At 41.6% G+C, this 12340-nt stretch overlaps 1 protein-coding gene across 4 annotated transcripts in view; it reads left to right on the top strand.

Moving 5' to 3' along the window:
- CSGALNACT1 (chondroitin sulfate N-acetylgalactosaminyltransferase 1) overlaps nucleotides 1-12340 on the top strand; it is a 42730-nt gene that overhangs the window by 22562 nt on the left and 7828 nt on the right. For all 4 annotated transcript variants that reach the window (XM_026078329.1, XM_026078327.1, XM_026078328.1 and 1 more), the window contains 2 exons: nucleotides 9819-10035; nucleotides 11220-11321. In XM_026078329.1, the coding sequence (XP_025934114.1) occupies nucleotides 9819-10035; nucleotides 11220-11321 (319 nt within the window). The remainder of the gene's footprint in view (nucleotides 1-9818; nucleotides 10036-11219; nucleotides 11322-12340) is intronic.

Raw genomic sequence — 12340 nt, 5'->3', positions numbered from 1 at the left:
CGCTAGTGCTGGGACCTAGTGAGGCTGCCTCTAGGACAAAACTGCAGAATGACAGCTTTTCTGGGGAATGTGATTTTGTGACAACAGAGCCTGTTAGCCTCTCTCATTAAACACTAAACTACCAAATTGTTCTCACAGTTCTCTGGTTATTCAGTTGCTCCAGAGTTGACAAAGCAAGGAGTAAATGAGCTGACTCCAATCCCAGCTCTCTGCTACCAATGCAAAAGTTGACAATTCCGGTTCAAATCCAAACTCCGGTGTTACCCTCACTTCCACCTGCACAGCTTCAGCAGAGGCAATAGAGTGACAAGACAGGTTTTGAGGACAGCAGCTGAAGAGCTCAGTAACTCAGCTGACATCACCTGTAGCTTAAAAGGAAACAGAAAACAGAAACTTCCGAGGGAATCTCTTATATTGGGCATAGGGCGCAAACTTAGCCCTTGGATACCAAAAAGAGCTAAACAGAGCTTTGTCTTTAGCCATACATGTAATATTGAGGCAATAAGTGAGGATTTCCAAAGTGCTATTTTTAACAGCAACAGCAACCAGCTCTTAATTTATGTCTTCTGTTACTAAATCTGAAATTATCTATTAAAAGAGATTGGTAGCATTACTCTTGCTTTGCAGATGGAAAGGTTGATGCAGTAGGAGGGCTTTGTCCCTGGGCTTGATAGGCGGGGCGCTGAATTTGGAAAAGTATCTGGGTCTGTGAAGTTTTTCTGGGGCAACACATTTGTCAAGCTATTTAATTGAATTTCATATAAAAAATATTTTAATGTTTCTTTCCACTTTGGCCACAGCCTCTCTGTTGGCATTGCCAGCCTCTGTGGCGCAGACTTTTTCCCTTTCTGTCATTTGGATTGTGGAAGGTCACAGGTTTAAAGCAGGAATAAGGCCACACTGTGCTGAGTACCTGCTGGGCAAACAGGTCCAGCCCTCCTCCTGACCAAAAGCAACACAGAGGAGAGGTATATGATAAAGAAGAAGGAAATAGAAATAGAGGAGATTTAGTGAGTCACTGTCTCTTACAGACCTCTGACAGGCTTAGGATTTTTCCTTGAGACAAAGAGCAGCTTTTTTCTTTTCAGAGCGTCCTTGTTGGGGTTAGATGCAAGTTGATGTAGAAGCAGCCTTAGATCCCTTCCCTGTCTTAGGATCAATACACTRTAAGGGATGGAGAAGCAGCTAAGAAAGTGCCTGCACCTGGCATCTCTCCTGGGAGAGCAAATGGATAAGTCAAATATGAACACTAGTGAAAAAAGAGAAAGTAGTAGTTCTGAGAAGGGCCTGAAATCAAGTAAAAACCCAGAGCCTGATTACATTGGGTCTGCTCCCAAGCCCCTACGGACCCCTTCAGTCTCTCAGCCACTCTGGGAGTGCTGGGGCAACATTAGAGGTTACTGCCCTGGGTGTTTGCCCCAGGCCTGTGTTGGTGTTTAGTCCCTTTGGCCCATTTTGCCAGCTTTGCTACAATATGCAGTTCACAGCCAGTATATAAACATGTGACTTCTTAAATCAGCAGAGCATGAGGTCTGTGGCTTTATACAGGTTTGACTTAGCTTGAGGGTGTACTGCTTATGTCACATGGTACAAGCCATACACTAGTAGACATCAATATACCTTTGGTGTCATTTAGAAACAAAAGCAGATTGTGGTGTTGTTTTTAAATAATGTAGCTGAATTAATAAAGCACATGAGACCACAGGCAGGGTCTTCCCTGTTCAACAGAGGTGTCATTAAACTGCAAGCTGAGAGATGATTCTGGCTACAATAACTCTTACATTACTGATTTATGGGGTCTGCCAGAACATTATGGAGGCTCATCATTTCCAGACAGACACCAGAGTTGGCCAAGCTTGCCCACAGCAAATACAGTTTCTAAACCAGCTCTATTGGCTTTTGCCAAGAATAAAGGTTCCTTTATTCTTGTGTTGTAATGCAAGCTTCCTGTCCATCAGGGTACCCTCGCCTGGGTTCAGCATCCATTGGTTGTCTTTGTTATACCCACTTATATGTCCTAGCATAGCATTTTAGGCCCCTCAACACTGCTTGAGAGGGGAAAGGAATAAACTGTTTTCTGTGTCAGCTGGACAAGGACTAATTAGCTAAATAGGACTGGGAAAAATTAGCTAAAGTTGTGACAAGGGAGATGCAGGTTGGATATTAAAGAAAACTTTCAAATCGGTGGTAGTAAACCACTGGATTAAACTGTCATGGGGGGCTGTCATTCTACATTACTGGAAGCTTTTTAAGAATGGGAAAAAGGTTAGACAACAGTTTAAATATCTTGCGTTTGGACAAGGGATTGACTTAGGCCCGGAAGGGATCATCTGTCTCCGTAGTTCTGCGTGTAGAGAGTACTGCTAACTTCTGCTGGGATAGGGAGTGTGTTGTATCGCTCTCTTTTCCAGCTTATTCAAACAACCTGGCTCAGTTCCTCAGTGTGTTAAATAGGGGAATGTCTGGTACTGTAGCAGTGTTCTTACAGTCTGGATAAGTCAGAACAACAAGAGGAAAGAAGATGTAGGGAGCAAAAAGACCCAGAAAAGATCTTCCTATTCTACATTTGTTGTGGGAAGGGAACAGAAGGCTGGAGGGACCCTATTAAAGCCAGTGAAGTTACTCCCGCGTTGCATTGTCATAAATGAGACGGGATGAATTTGAGATCCCTGCATTGCTTTAACTGTTATGCCTGCTTGTTTCCAGTTGGGGTGCTTGTTTCCAGCCATACAGAGGCACCAGATGCACTCCAGGAGTTGGGATGTCCCTGCGGGTAAGACCCATTTAGGTTAGCCCCTGCTCCATGGCTGCTCTGAGTTAAAAGGGCAGGAATGTGTGTAGCCGTAACATGATATGGGACAAGGTGTCACAGGGCAGGGATCTTGTTTCCCAGAGCTTATGGCTATTCCCCATTCAGTAAGAGAGTGCTACATTTTTACTTGTAATATGCTAGTCCTCCTTTCAGTTCATAGCAACTGGCTCATCGCCTGCTTGTTCAATAGTGTTGTCTGTAAGTGAGACTTAACCCACAGCTGACCTAGCTGAATTTAATATAGCGGAAGAAACTTATCTTCTTGATCTTCAGATGTTTGTGCTGCAGACTTAGAGGGCATTTGGGTAATATGCCTACCTTTTATGGAGTGGACTGCTCTAATGTGCTGAGCACAAGCCCCCATGCTTATCCCAAATCTCTAATAATTTTGCTATGGATTGTTTTCTTCATGTAGCACTTATGAGTAGAGCAGAGCAAACACATCCTCATGTGATGAAGAAAGACCATTTCTGTAGTGTAAAATGGCCAGTTATTCCTTTTCACTCTGTGTGTGTGTTTCTCTGGTGGTTGTGTTATCAAGAGACAGCAGATGCCTTTGGCCACGCTAGGATATACCCACAGTGGGGCAGGTGCCACCACAGCAGGGACACAAGTCATTCAGACTGGAAGCCTTGCTGAAACAGGCCCTGGCTCCCTTCTGGTACAGGCACTTTGTCTGTGGCAGTCAAATTCCTCTTGCTCAGACGAGAGGAACTGGGAAGGGAACTGGGACGTGCTCCTGGTTCCTAGCAGTTGAATGCACCATGGAGCTACAGGCTTCTAGTCTGCAGCTTCTGTTTGTTGTTCGGTTTATTATTTCAAAATATGTTCCTACGGGTTGTTGTAGGAGCTCTGGTCATGCTGCTAAGAGCTGAACAAGCATGTAAATAACTGACTCTTTGGCACCAACTCTTTGATGGGGAGAGAGTAAGGGAAAGAAGGATAAATTTCCTGCTATACATTGCTTAATATTCTATTATTCCCAAAGCTTCAAGTCACCCTTTTGCGTGGTGCTTGCCCTATGCACTATTAAGTGCCTTTGCCTGGGTACCAGCGCTGTCCTTGGGGAACAAGGCAGAATTTGGCATGCAGAAAGGAGTGGGGAAGGGCACACACTGCGGCACAGCTCTATGGTGGTTTTTCACATGCTAATGCCCTTGCTGGCTCTCCTGTTCAGGGATGATGTAATCCAAAGGGAGGGAGCCCTGCATGTGACCCAGTCCAAACTCAAGCATCACTAGAGAAACCTTCTTTTTGTTCTCCCCTGCAAAGCAGACCCTTGTTTCTGTAAATGCAAGGTAGCAAATCCTCACTCTTAACTCAGCTCTGCAAATGCAGGCATATCCGCATCAGATCTGGAAACAGCGGGCTGAATTGGCAGCAGATTTCCCTGCAAAGTTTCTTTGAAAGTCTCTGCCACCTCTTGGCAGGATCTGTCCCCCACCCTCCATGCTCCAAGAGTGGCAAAAACTGCTGATCAAAGCATAAACAGATTCATTGCTCTGTGTAATATGAGAARGAGAAGGGGGGAACTGAATTTTCTGTTTCAGTTCTACATTTTTTTTTTTTTTTGAATCTTGTTTTGAAGACAACCTTGTGCAGGTACTGCAATCTACATAAAAAGTTAGTAACAGGCTGGATTCCTTGGCAGCTTCTGGCTGCTTTGTTCCAATCGAGCAACACAGCAGCTATGAAGGGTGTTACCCAGCCAGTAACACCAGCTGCTTTCATTTTCTGGAGCTGCCCAGGGTAGCTGGAACTTTCCGGGAGAGGGGCCCAGCCTTCCACAGAAAGTAATAACACTTAACTCTGTGAGCTTTTTATCCTCCAACTCCTTTAGAAATAACAGCACACAAATTCTGTATGCATCCCATATGCTAAAGGTGCGTGCCCGTGTCTTAAGGCTGGGCAGGTGGAGGGATGTGCTGAAGTGAAAATCAGATAATCAGTGTCAGAGTCAGGATTAGAAACCTGAACTGCTGCTCTTGATATGTCAGACTTGCATCTTTGGTTATGTCCAACTCAGAAAAGCCTTTGACACCTCCTATTTACTCCTATTTCCTCAAGCTGATCCTGGGTCTCACTTGTCTACTGGAGTGATATAAGGCAACCTTGTTTGCTTGGGGCTTTTATGTGGGGTGGGTTTTTTTTGTTTTTTTTTGTCTTTGTGGTTCAYGTCTGGTACTTGCCATCGCTTTGTCAGTGCTAATTCATTGTTAATGTATACGAGTATGCAGGGTGATGGTGTGGTACAATAAAGTTGATTAGGGTCTGTATCTCTTTCCCATTTTGTGCCTTTCTTCTTGTCTTTGCAGAGGGAAAGTATTTCTTCAAACACTTTTTACATCTAAAGAGAAATGTTTTGTCTCTATGGCTGGGATCTCTTAAAATAAGTGTTGCATCCTCTGCAGTTTCTAGACAGAACTACTTGTGCGTGGGAATCAGACTGTGACCCTAGCACCTTATATCTGAGCTAAACTCCCTCTCAGCAGATTTGCTGTTACATGAAATTTGGATAGGATTCTCAGACAGTTCGCCTTCCAGGAGTAATAGCTGACATGTGGTGGAATTTTCCATTTTTTCCTTATTCAAAACTGAGTGAACCACACCTTCTCCCTGGGGCCAGAAATGTATCCATCTGGCTGCTGCTCTGCCTTAGGCTTCTCTCTTCACAGAGGCACTCAGGCTGCTTAGTTGCTATAATCCTCCCCTGTGCCCCCTTGTTCCTCCCACTCCTACACCAAGTTCATTGGTTTTCTGCCACGTGGAGTTACTAAGAGACAGCATGGAAAAGAACAGAAATCTCTGTGTATTATAAGCAGGCAAAGGACCGCTCTGTTTCCAGTAGAAGGCTGGTTGCTCAGGTCTGCTCATTAACTTACATAAGTGGAAGCAAAGCTGAAGAGATTTGTAAGTAATTTATTTTCACAAAAATGGAGATAGTAATTTGGAGACTCCAAAAAAATGGAGCTACTTGTTCCGAAAGTGAATGTAATGGCTGTCTGGAGATACTCTTTCCTAATAGGAACTGGTCCAGAAAATCCCTGGACTGCTTCAGAAATGCCCAGTCACGGGCACTGTCAAATATGCTGTGTCATTAGTTTTCTTACCTGAAGGATGTGGCTGTCTAGTGATTAGAGTTTTAAATAAGGGTCTTGGAGACAAATAAAAACAAGTAGCTTTGCTTTCTCAAACTGACAGGGCCTGGGGATGGGCTACCTGATGCAGTTGTGCCCTAGAAGCTTACTGGGGAAAAAAAAGATGCTTTGCCTTGAAGGATAAGAAGAAGCTGTATTTTAGTCTGTGTGAAGTGGGAAGATGACCATAATATTGAGTTAGAATGGAGACAATGAATGCCGATAAACCCTAATGGTGATTCCGGAAGAATGCAGCAGAAAATAAGTAGTGAGCACAAGTCCAGGGAAAAATATAAGCATGTGTTTCTGTTGACAGTAGAAGACCTGAAACCTATGGCCTGAAACTGAGGCTAAAATTATAATCCGCTCAAGAGCTTTTTGTTAAGATTACGTGACTGTTTGCTAGTAAGCACTTCCACACAGATCGCAAGAGCTTGTTTGCCTGCCCTGCTGAACAGAAAACAGGCATTTTCCATACCTTCAGAGTGCCCTAGGAGTTGCTGTTCCAAAGACTGGGCATTACTGTTCTTTAGTCTTAACCTTACCGCCCAGGTCCCTTTTTGCTTCTCACCTGTCCTTTTGCTTCATGTTAGGGCAGTCTCTCTGCTGACCCAAAGCTTCTATTCACTGACCTTTTCTATATCAGGTTTCCAAAGGCTTTGACTTCTCTTCCTGTCTCTGAAAGGAACAGAGCAAATTCTGAAACATAGCTGCTGTAAGGGAAGCAATACAGAGAATATTAACCTCTTTTTATGCCTAGTGAACCTTACAGACTTTCTAAGGCTTTATAGTTTTTGAAAGGACCTTTTTAAGAAAGGGGGTTTTTGTTTTACTATTTTGAGACTCTTTTTCCCTCCTCGTAGCTTATGTCTTAAAAATTGAGACTGATGTAGCTTTCAGAGTCGCATAGAAAGTCCTGATGACAGGAATGAAGTAGTGCCTTTGGAAATGGAAGAAGTCTTGTGAAAGGCAGGATGTTCTTGTGGGTGAGTCCCTAGAATGACTTGAGACATTCAGGCTTGTTTCCTGTCTCTAAAAAGAAGATTGGTAACTTTTTGTCAGTTTGGGTGCTTAGCCTGTTAAAAAAAAAAAAAAAAAGGTAAACAAGCAGCTTAAATGAGAATTGAGAATAACTATGTTTAATTATGTGCAATAAGCTCACATACAATTCTCTTCAGGGTGTTAGGACTGTAAATTCTTGGATGATCACCTTGCAGAAGGGAACCCTGCCTTGTTTTCTGCTGTATTAAAAGTCCTAAACAAGAACAAAACTGCAGTGTTAAAAGAAGCATCTGTTTATATGTATATACCAGTAGGAGACCACTTGGGTCGCCATGTGCAATCCGTTTTAAAGTGCGTCTTGTTTATTTGGCAAAGTTCCCCTTATTCCACAAATGTAGTGCATACCTCTAGGAAAGTGGTCCTTACGGGATCATTGTTTCTTGGCTGGAGTGGGAGAGGATGTAGAAACAGTTAGTTTTAGATGCTGCTTACTAAATGTTATTAAATTGCTTAATTTGATTTAGATCTTTGTTATGATGAGAAGTGTCAGTTCACTTGTGTCAAACATACAAAACAGTTCTATAAATCTGTCTCTGGAGAAAATGCAAATTAGATTCAGTTTAGATTTTTGTTTAGCTTACTGTCAAAACACTACCTCAAGCTCCACAATACTAGCCTTCTCAATGAGCCTTGTCTTCAAACAATGCCTGAGTAAATGAATGCACCCAGCAAAATACTCAGATCATCAGCAAACTTTCTATAAGAGCAAGGGAGTAAGCAAAATTCAAAGGCACGGATTTCTATTATTTAACCACCAAGAGGAGGAAATCCAGGGACTATTAAGTCACCAGATGATCTCAAGTGTAGGTTCAATTTCAGAAATAGACATGTAGTTTATGGTCTGCACCTTGGGCAGACTATATAGAAAAAGCTAGGGGGAATCAAAGGCACAGTTTTAAAAGGCTAGCAGTGAAATAATGATGGAGCTGCTAACAAAAATAGCAGTTTCTCATTGGAACCATGTGCTGTACTGGAAGATTGGAGCATTTGATGAATTAGCTTATATTAAAAATAAAACATGAAGGGAATAACAGATAAGTAAATCTTCTGCATATAGTAAACCAGCTGAAGTGCTCATTAAAATAAAACACTTAGAGAATGGTAGAGAAGATGAGGCAACCCACAGAACTCTTGCCAGATAAAATCACACCTCATGAATCTTTTGGATGTTCTGAACATACCAATGTAAAGCCATAATATAAAATGAACAGCTTATGTCACTTGGCTGTTCAAAGAAACCATTGCCTAAGACACTTGCAAGAAATATTGAGAGAGCTGACTATCCATGGGTCAGATACAAAGCACTGTTAAACATCAGGGGATGACTAAGATGGAAAACGAGCATTATTTGGGTTAAGCTGTTCTTCATAACTAGTGTAAGGGGCAAAAAAAAAAAAAATCAAGCAGAGGGGTTTCCTTCCATCCATATATTTTGTTTGTACCTTGAGCTTCTGCACAAGATAGAAAGCAATTCAAATATACTATTCCACTGATTGAAATTGTTGGGATATTTATATTGAGCTTAACAATTAGTATAAAAATGAGTATTTTAATTATTCTTTCTTAAACATAATGGATCTGACTATGAAAAAGCTTTATTTTAATGTGTGTTGCAGAGATTGAAGTGTCATTTTGAATGGGTAAAATCTATAGCTGTTAGGCCAATTATGTCTCATTTAAGGTCTCAGAACAGTGTTTCAGTGGAGCACAGGCCAATACTTTTACAGTTCGTGCCAGCCCTCAGCATGGGACCAGTTTCATCCCTGAGTATCTTAAGAGTATATTTCATATTGAAATTTAAATCCTTGCAAGAAAACAGTGACCATCTAGTATAGGAATCCTGTCAAGAAACACATATGCAGTCTCCACTCATCTTAACACCTGCCTCGACACAGCAGCAGCTTAACCACATCAGCAGTGCCTGACTTCTGATTGCTTCTTAGCCCTGCCTTAGTTAAGTGTCCACCCTATGGCGGGTCAAAGAGGCAAAGATGGCAGTATGTGTAAAGAATGCTTATAAGGCCAAGGTAGCAATACTTGACTACTTTGGCTGTTGTCTGAATGAAATCTCCTTGGAAACTCTCTAATGCAGTCTCCAGGGTTGTGTCCTGGGCCTAGCCTCTGACAAACTCCATAGTATTGTCCTTGCGGTCTGCATAACAGTCTGTTACTTGTGCAGGAATGGGCATCATTGCCACAAAGAGAGAAAGTTCTCTTGAGAGTTGAGTATCAGGATAGTTTTGTTCTTGTTGGCAATGGGAAAGTTGATGGCAGCTGGGACCTGGCCCCATTGTTTTATTATGGGACTTTCCATTGTTGCCCAGCAGAGAACCACCTAGAAAAGAGGCTATGAATGTGCTCATCAGGAAATTGCTTTTCTGGGAGATGGCCTAATCACTTATCTTGCAGAGAGGCAGGTTGCCTTTCGCAATGTCTCTGCATAATCATTACCATGCATGCTGTGTTCTGGGGTGTACAGTGTGCAATTGGACCATTCAGAAAAATACGGACAGTGTGTCTGCTGGCCTATAATGTGTGTGAGCAAATGGTAACCTTCAGGGGTTTGTAACTCAGCCAAGTCTAGGAGTGTATCCGTGAGAATACCAAATAGCTCCTGGAACCCAGGGTCATCTCCCTGCCAGACTGAGCCTCCTCCGAGTGATGGTGGATCACATACTAGTTTAGAAGTAAATGTCTTGTATCTCTGCTGCTTTTTCAGCTTGTGTGTGGCACATCAAAAGTGTGTCTTTTTTTCCCCCAGGAGCCCAGCTTTAATTCAAAATCCCTTCTCTTTTGTGTTCTTGCAGGGATCTACCGCACAGAAAAGGACAAAGGCACGTTGTACGAGCTGACTTTCAAAGGAGACACAAAACACCAGTTCAAGAAGATTGTTTTATTCCGGCCATTCGGTCCTGTAATGAAAGTGAAAAATGAAAATGTCAATACGGCTGACACTCTTATTAATATCATTGTTCCATTGGCCAAGAGAGCCAGCAAATTTCGACAGTTCATGCAGAATTTCAGGTGGGTTTCCTTTCAGATGCTACCTTTGCTTTATCTTATTTGGACAGTGAGATGCAATTTATGGAATTATTGAGACCTCACTCAGTAAAAATCCTGCTACTTTTACATAGAATTTCATTGCTCCATTAAGAAATCATTTTAAGATCAGAGTGACTGAAAGACATTTGGCTGTTTAATGCATTATGTTTAGCAGTAAAATCAGTTATATTGCAGTCATCAGGGTTTCTGATTTGCATGTACCTGGTTTATGTCTCTCAGTCTGTTTTGTTGGAGTACATTCTACTATGTGACAACAGTTTCATGCCAGTAGTTGCAAAGGAACATTTCTAGGGAAAAAGGGAATTAGTACTCCCAGACATTTTGCCAGAGAAAAGATAAGCAGAAATGTATTTGAAGTTAAGGATAGTTACTTTGAAACTAGTTTTCATTTTAGTATAGAGACAACCTTTGCAGGTAAAATTTAATTGAGATGCAGCTTTAAATAGCTGCCCGAAAAAGACTGTGTTAGCAAAGGATACTGACTTTTACAAAGGGATTTGTCTTGCCTGATTTCAGCCATCTAAAAATAGGCTTCTTGTCTGAATTAGCCCTCTAGATGCTTCTTTTAGGATGGGATAAATCACCCTCTGGTGGTGCTGATCTCTCTGCTGATTATAGATTAAATCTTGCTGACTAAACTTTGTACAAGTGAGGCATGATGTCTAGCATCAGGTCAGATTGATCCTACCCTTAGGCTATTGGATTGATCTCCAGTTGATATTTAGATTTTAGGAAATGCTCCTTTACACAGTGCTAAAGATCTGACCTCTGGAATATTTTTACCAGAAATCAAGATTAAGAGGTAGAGGTTTGAATGGCTTCTTTAAAATCCTCCTTCTCATACTCCCTTAAGTGCTAGAGGTATACATGCCTGATCTTTCAGGGCACTGGATGGGCTGTTTTAATAGTGTCCTGTTAATATAACAAGTGCTGCTTAGACAGTCAATTCCTAATCTGCTTAAAAGATAATTATAGTCTTCTGTCCCATCTGATAGAGGCAGTGAGCCCCTTTGTCAATACAAGGACCTCTTTTAGTGAATCATGCCCTCAGGAATGCCTTCCCTACTCTGCCTTCCCCATTTGGTATTGTTTACTTAAGAAAGCAAACTTCTGGGAAAAGTCCTAAATCTGTCTTTATTCTCTAGGGAAATGGGCATTCAGCAGGATGGGAGAATTCACCTCACTGTAGTTTACTTTGGAAAAGAACAAATGAATGAAGTCAAATCTATACTTGAAAATACCTCCAAGTAAGTATCTGAATATCTGATGTTTGCCATTCATACACAGCAATCACACCATGAATTGGAGACTAGATATTTTTTCAAATTCTTAGGAGTGCCAAGAAGTTCCTAACTGCATTGGAGAAACTAGCATCCTTTCCTTCGTACCAGATAGAAATGGTATTACCATAACAGTCCTGTACCTGTGTTTTTGTGATGTTAGTCTTTAGAACCACAAAGCAGATTTTACTGAATTTACTCTAGCACAGCTTCCTTTTCAAACTGGTAACAATAAAATGGCCTGAACATCTTTTGTCCTTTTAAAGGTGACATTTAACTGCTAGGACTGACCGTTAACTTCCGGAGACAGATACAGACAATTTCAGCAGAGCACATGGGAGCTAGATGTTTTGGGGGTTTTGGCCAGGTCTGGTCTATTGGGTTTGTTTGTATAGTTGTTAAGATGATGTGGCAGCGTAGACCTTTGTTAGCTTCTCCATTCTGGCAGAATACCCTCATATAGATATAGTAAAGTGACCACAGGGGTGTTTTCTACTTACTTACCTGAAGATATTTATCCATCTAAGCCTTTTGGGGATTTTGGGGCATCTCTTCACCTAATCTCTTCTCAGAACAGCTGCATTACAAATGTCAAAGTTAATTGTTTCATACCAGGTTTCCCTTTCTGTTAAGAGCTAGAAGGACAGGGTAGGTTGCTAAATGTGGAACAAATTGAAGCCATAGGGTGCTAAATTATAAGAATGCTTTGCGGTTATTTAAACCGTTTCTAATTTAAATGAAATGACAAAATGATTGTACTTTAAATATGCTAATATTAGTCAGGGTCAGATCCTGAGCTGCTATGTAATGATGTTGCTTTTGCGAAGTCGATATGGGACATACTTAGAAAATGCCAATGAGAGTAATGAATTGTCTTATTTTTTGGAGGAATCTAGTGCTATATCCAGAAATTGAAAAGCAGAAGAGAAACTAAACTGCATGTTATTTCTGTTTGTTTGCCATTCTGCATTCTGACCACTAAGTGA

Source organism: Apteryx rowi, unplaced genomic scaffold (genome assembly GCF_003343035.1).
Source record: "Apteryx rowi isolate R43461 unplaced genomic scaffold, aptRow1 scaffold_478, whole genome shotgun sequence".
Taxonomy (NCBI): Eukaryota; Metazoa; Chordata; class Aves; order Apterygiformes; family Apterygidae; genus Apteryx; species Apteryx rowi.
This window is presented reverse-complemented; position numbering and strand designations above follow the sequence as displayed.